Source organism: Talpa occidentalis, unplaced genomic scaffold (genome assembly GCF_014898055.3).
Source record: "Talpa occidentalis isolate TD23 unplaced genomic scaffold, MPIMG_talOcc4v2.1, whole genome shotgun sequence".
Classification (NCBI taxonomy): Eukaryota; Metazoa; Chordata; class Mammalia; order Eulipotyphla; family Talpidae; genus Talpa; species Talpa occidentalis.
In genome coordinates, this window is record NW_026555331.1 from 38,754,843 (window position 1) to 38,761,906 (window position 7,064).

The following is a 7,064-nucleotide window of genomic DNA, read 5'->3' on the forward strand; positions in this document are numbered from 1 at the left end:
TTATGTCCATTTCTTTCTTTGCAGATATAATCCTAATGTGAAAAGGAGAAGATAACTGAAGATTTCATAAAGAAGCCATCAAAAACATTTCTTATCATACACTTCAAGTTTTTCCTGAGATTACATGCATAGAAGTTTAGAAGATTGAAGTTACAAATATTTTGTGGCCTAAGTTTGTTAAATAAAATGCACAAAATTCCACACTTTGGTTTGCAACAGTTACATTTTCTGTTTTCAAGTCATTGTCATTACAACTCTTAGAGCTTTTTATTTATTTTTAAATGTTTTTATTTACAAATGATACAGTGACAGCTGAAAATTTTGAAAGTATAAAAGGGCAAAGAAGAAAAAGTCTTTTCCATTACTGCCTTAGCTATTTATTTATTTCCCCTCATGATATTCATGAAGGGATTCATGATATTATGAATGACTCATTTCTTATGAGTCTAAAGTTTTTAATGCCTGTTTAACTTTGTTTGCATATCATTTTTCAGTAATTTCCTACAAAAATGATAGTGTAACATCTACACTGTTCTGCACTGGCATTTTCTCATGGAATGAAATCAGTGGGTCATAAGACATAAGAATATATATATTTTTAACTTTTTATGCTGTAGTCTTCTCAGACCTGAAGTGACCCAAATGAAGTGGAATTCAGTAGTAAAGATTTCACCCACATATTTATTCTAGTACTAGAAACTAAAACCAATATGGGCTATTCCATCAAGTTTGTAGATCTCACTAAAATGGGAAGACATATTTGGTGATCTTTGTGAGATGGATGTACATTTATTTTGAGCTTCTTAGGCTCCTATTATCCTATGTAAAGAGAAATAAAATAGTTAAGATTGTGTTCTTTCTACCTTAGAGAGAGATGGTAAGAAATTTCGTTAATATAGACAACTGTTGTACATTAGAATAATGTTTACATCTTTTTATCAAATTAAGGACTGATGCGTTATGTCCTATGAAATAGATCAAGCCTTTTATTCTAACTGAAAGCTTCCAGGGCTCACGTGGGTTCTTCCACCCTAAGGAGCCTTGCCTTTTAGGTTGAGACAGCACAAGACCCTTTGATTCCAATGCAGTAGATAACAGCTAACCCTGCCAGTCATCTCTCCACTAGGAGTGGTCTAGTGTAGGAGAGGAAACATCAGCTAGGCCCTCTGGGTATATTTGAAATCTTTGTGATTATCTGAGGTACCATCTTTGTTCTTAGTGGCTTCCATAGTTCAGGGTATGCTACTTCAGAGTCCTAATGGGAAAGATGTAGGCTGATTGGAAGCTGGTGCCTCAGGCAGCAGCTTTTAAAGTATGCAAAGTATTCATTTCTTCCTGGTAATGTGAACTGGACATTTCTCTCTGTTTCTCCTGCACGGAAACCTGGGAGACTAGCCTGATAAAAACTGTTTCTTCTTTGCTTCTATTTGTGGGGCACAGGAACACAAGCCGCATTGAGCCAGGTGAGCCAGGCTGCCAAGGAGTGTCTGCTGGGTGGCAGCTGCAATAGCTGGGGCTCCAGATGTGTCCACAGCTGTCAGGGAGATACTGGTGATTTGGATTGGGAGACTGCAGAATTAGTGTCTGCTGGCTTCCCTAGTCTTCAAGGGAGGATGCAGTCTATCCCTGGTTGGAGCTAAATTAAAAGCTTGACTTTCAGACCGCAGCTTTTAAAATATGCAAACAGGCCTCTGTAAGGGAAAAGTGGAAGATGTGTTTTTCTGTCTGCCACTACTTTGAGCCCTGGTGGGGATAGCTGGCTGGGGACTTTGTTTGCTATAGACCTATCAAACCCACCAATACTGGTGCTGCTGTCCATCAGAGCCAGAATATGAAAGGGTGTGTCATCTGGCTGGCAACTGCAACCAGGGTGCCAGGTGCACAAATTCCTTTTGGGGAAACAAATTGGAGCAGGGCAGAGAGAGAATGCAAAGGTGGCACAATCTGGTCTCTGGAGAGGATCTCAGTCTGCCCCCAGATGTGAGCAAAATTCAGAACCTGAAACTCAGGCAGCAGCTTTTCTTTTTTTTCTTCACACATTGCTATTTTGTTATTGCAAGGGTGAAAATGCCACCTCCACAACAGCAGTCAGTAAAATGTATCCCAATCACTTTTTTTTAATTTTAATTTTTTTTATTTTTATATTCCCCAAACAATTGCAACCCCTTTATTTTGACCCCAATCCCTCCCCCCTGCCTCCCTCCCCTCATAAAGTGTCTCTGGTTCATAGTTGTTTGTTGATTATGATTTTCACTTTCTTATAGATATTGCCCAATCACTTTTTAAAGATGTAAACAGAATTTCAGGGAAAGACTGAGGGGGAGATGGGCATTTTTGTCTGCTGTCTACTGAGCCCTGGGTGATTGCCACAGTGAGTCTAAGCCAGTTTAAAACTGTCTACTCTTCCTGTGGGTCTCCTCACACACTAATGCTGTTGGCTTTCAGAGGTTAGGGCTTGCGGGTGGGTGGGGGGTCTGTTGCTCAGGTAGAAGTCTTAAAAGTTGGGACTCTAGATGTTGGATCCAAATCCTTCACTCTTCAGAGAGCATTTGGCAATTCCTTCTGGATATTTCTTTACTGAAGGTGGGGATTATGGAGTGAGTCTCAGTCTTTGCTACCCTTTTCTTTTTTTTTTTTTTTTTTTTTTTTTTTTAATAGAGGCATGCTTTATTTATTTGTTTGCTGGTTTGTTTGTTTGTTTTGTTTATACATGCACTGGGTACAGTCAGAAGCGCGGGAGGGTGAGAGAATTCACCAGAGCCAGAGCGGGGAGCAGAGCAGGCAGAAGGACCGAAGTACACTGCTGAGGGGAGCAGCGGGCGGCAGGAGAGGTCTGCACGCCATGTGGGACCCTCCTCTGGTGGCCGGGGAGCAGCCGGGGATCGAACCGGCGCCGCAGAGGCCGCGGGCAGCTTCGCAACCCAGCGCTCAACCGCTGCGCCACCGGTGAGGCCCTTTGCTACCCTTTTCAACGAGAGATTTTTTTGTTAGTTTTTTCTCAGTCACCCGTAGTTTAGGATTTGCTCAGCTAGTTTCAAGATTTTTTTTTCCCCCAGAGGGAATTGTTCCATGTGCAGTGGGCACGATAGGAGATGTCTGCCGCGCCATGTGGGTATCTCCCCAGCCGGACAGGAATCAAATCCATGCTAGAGGTGACAGACAGCTTCACAGCACTGTGCTCAACCTGCTGCGCCACCAGGGAGGCCCGTTTTCAGGAGTCTCTTGTAAACAAAATATTGTTGAAGCTTTTCATTCAGTGTGGTCATGTATGATTTTAAATTGGTGTTTAATCCATTTATATGGTGTATAGTTGTTGGTATGACTGGTTTGAAGTCTTACATCGTGCTTTTTTTCCTCATCTGTTGACTCCTTATCTTCTACCTTCTTTGGGGTTAATTAATACTATTTTTTAGCCTTTTTAGTTACACCTTTTATATTTGTTTAATATTTGCTGTAAGGACATTCTTATTGCTTCTATCTTAATAACATATTACTTGTATAATATACACATCTCATAAGTGTATATTTTCAGTATTCCTTTTGTGCTATAATTATACATAGTCTAAATCTTGGTTTTTCAATTTTATTTTAAATAGTTTCTGGTTAAACATTGCTATCTACCTTTCAAAAGTCAAATGACTTATTTATTTTTTATTTTTTAAGATTTATTTATTTATGCATAAAAGAACTGGGGTGTAGGCCAGAACTGGCGTGTAGGGGGAGGGTGAGAGAATTCGCCAGAGACAGAGTGGGAAGCAGAACAGGTGGATTTACTAAAATACACTGCTGAGGGGAGCAGCGGGCAAGACAGGAGAGGTCTGTTGCACTGTATGTGGGTTAGCTCCCTGGTGAGGGATCAAACTCAGGCCATGGCAGTGATAGCTCTGAGACTTAACCCCTAGGCTACCAAGGAGGCCTTCAAGTGGCTGTAAAATAAGAAATTAGAAAATCATTTCTAGCACTTTTTTCTTTCATGTAGATGTATGTTTTCATCAGGTATCATGTGCCTCAAAATGTGAACTACCTTTAACATTTCTTGTAGGGCAGGTCTTCTGGTAACAAATTTTCTCAGCTTTCATTTACCTTAAAAAAAAGTCTTTATTTCATCTTTGTTTTAAAGGGTTGTTTCATCGGATATAGTTTTAGTTTTAGTTATTTTTCTTCTGCCCATTAAAAACAATGCCCACTGTCTTGATTGCATTCTCTGGTCAGTTACTCAAATCATTGTTCGCTGTTAATGTGTCCACTTTCATATTCTGATTCAGAATTTTCTCACCTTTGTTCAGTAGCTTTCAATAGTGCTTCGATGTGGTTTCCTTTGTATTTATCCTGTTTGCAGTTTGAGTCTCAGATCTGTAGTTGTGTTTTATTTTTTAAATCAAATTTTGAATATTTTCAACAGCTCCAAATATACTTTTCTGCTGTTTTTCTCTCCATCTGGCTTCAAACTATTCATGTTAGAGCATTTGTTATTTATCCTATGATTGTTTTTTTAAACTGTGCTTCAATTTATGCTTTAATAGTTTCTATTAACCTGTCCTTAAGTTCACTGGCTGTTTCTCTGGCAATATGTTGAATATTGTTAAGCGGAATGTATTTTTTAACTGTGGATTGTTCTTTTTTAAATTTTTTTCTGAGATTCTTCACATCTAGACTCACTGTTCACATTTTCCTTTAGTACTTTTGAACATATTTTGTCAGCACACCTAATATTTTATTAGTGTCAAGTTTTATGCTAGCAAATAGTTAAAATAATTTACTGGCAAATGAGCTTGAGCCAGTTGAGATCATGTTGAAGCTCAATTTTAGGCTAACATGCATTTAGAGTGACTGCATTCCCAAAGCCTGGCCTCTGTGAGGTCACAATTGAATGCCTGGGGCTTTCAACAAGATCTTGCTACTACTCAGGGTGAACACAACTCCAGTGCCTTCTAGAAGTGTGTATCTCCAAACACTGTTCATCTTCAACTTAGTTATGATCTCTGCTCTTAGTACTGTTTATAATTGAAAGAAATTTGAGAGTCATACTGCAAATTTCTGATTCTGCTACCCTGCAGTCCTTTAATATCCAATTCAACAAATTCCAACAGGAACCCTGAATTGTTTTCTTCCAAGTAGAGATGACTCTACTTCCTGTTTTAGGAAATTGTCCTCAGATAGAAAGTTGAAATTAGGGCTCACCTGTTGTTTCCTCTCTTAAATATCTTAAATGGGCTGCTGTCCACTGTGTGAAAATATTGCTTTATATGTTTAATAGCTGATGTCAGTGAATGGTATGTCCAATTCCCATTATTCCATCCCAACTGAAATCAGGAGGCTATCCTTCACATTTTACATGGAAATGTTTTTAGTTCTTTTCAGTTTATCACTTTTTTGCCCTGCTCATTCACAAACATACTTTGTGTGTGTGTGTGTGTGTGTGTGTGTGTGTGTGTGTAGAACTGGGTGGTAGGCCAGAGGTGGGGGAGGGAGGGTGAGTGGATTCACCAGAGATAAGAGTGTGGAGCAGAACAGGTGGATTTACAGAAATACACTGCTAAGGGGAGCAGGGGGAGAAACAGCAGAGGTCTGCTACACCATGTGGGTCAGTTCCCTGTCAAGGGATCAAACTCAGGCTATAGCATTGATAGCACTGAGACAAGCCCTAGGCCACCAGGACAGGCCCCTCCCACCTTTTTTTTTTTTTTTTTTTAGGTGGAGGGGAAAGGGATGGAGGCATTTGAAATCAGAATATCTAATTTTTTTTTTTAGGTTACTTTTTTCAAGTTAGCCTTAGGCACCATGACCATCTTCCCTATCCCCAGGAATTTATCTAACATAGTTTAAAAGACTTTATGACCTGCTTTGACTGAAATGGTTTTATAAAATAAGTAGCCTTGTAACAATGTTAAACCTCATTCTGGGTACCTCAGTGCTCCAGAGGTTTGGACTTAATGGAAATTGTTTTCATTAAAAGCCAGGATTTATTTTGAAGAATTTTCACTTTGAGAGACTGATTTTAAATACCTTTAACTTTTAAAAATCCTGAAAATGTGATTCTGTGGAAACATATTACATGATTAAACTTAGGAGTTTAAAAAAAGCTGAACAAAACTCACATTCCCAGATTTTCTGCAACAGAGAGCTATGACTATTTTATTGTATCAATTTTTAAAACCTGGATTCTGCTTTCTAAAGGTTCAACAGCTAGAATCAACCGACTCTTAAGGGATCGTGTATGACTGGTCAATTATTTAGTACTTTCTCTCTTTCTCTGAATAGTTGATGCTAAATAAATATTTGGAATTCTGGAACATTAAGCAGAGAAAAGGCTTTAATGTTAAATGCAACACAGGAATAGCTAGGGAAGAGGGAGGTTACTAGAGATGAAATTATCCACACCAATTTTATTTAGAGCCCTACTTTAGTTTTATTTTCATGTGTGAGTGAACACTTTTCATCATAAAAATACTATTGGTTGGGTAAAGAGCAAACATTTGAGATACAGAGGATGTCAATAGTTTTTACCCTTCCCTAGGAACTATGACCACCTTATATTTTCAATTTAGAAGTGATATAAAGAAAAACATCCAGTTCAACTCATTCAGGGCTCAAAAGAACAGGCAAGGAGATAGTGCTCAATCAAGTGCAGTCAGAGGATGTTGTACATTTCAATAGATATGAAATCAGATTGAAAAGTTACCAGGTAAGAGACTAAAACTGGATAAATTTCTAAAATCAAGCTAAACTTAACCATGACAGTTACCAAGAGTGTAAGAATTTACCAGTTCATCTGAAGTAGCTAGTTGTAGAGGCAAATATATTCTAAACAATTATATTTTAAGGTGAATTGTGATCCTGAAAGCATAGAACATGGCAATAAGATGGGCAGAATACTGACATTTTAGTTAACTTTTTGATTCTATTATAGAATTAAACTTCAATGAGTACATTCCAAAGAAAATAAATTTTACAAAAAAAAAAAGACTAAAAAATTCAATTTGCCATGAAGAATTTAAGACTTTTGTCTAACCCTAAAAATTGTGGGATTTTGGTGAAAATAGAGAACACCTAAATAAAGATAA

The 7,064-nt window shown here is 38.2% G+C and overlaps 1 protein-coding gene across 2 annotated transcripts in view; it reads left to right on the forward strand.

Annotated features, from left to right (window-relative positions):
• NBN (nibrin) overlaps positions 1-244 on the forward strand; it is a 31,025-nt gene extending 30,781 nt beyond the window's left edge. For both annotated transcript variants that reach the window (XM_037504324.2, XM_054692117.1), the window contains exon 16: positions 25-244. In XM_037504324.2, coding sequence (XP_037360221.1) covers positions 25-55 — 31 coding nt within the window. In that variant the 3' untranslated portion in view covers positions 56-244. The remainder of the gene's footprint in view (positions 1-24) is intronic.
• Positions 245-7,064: the final 6,820 nt, after the last annotated feature.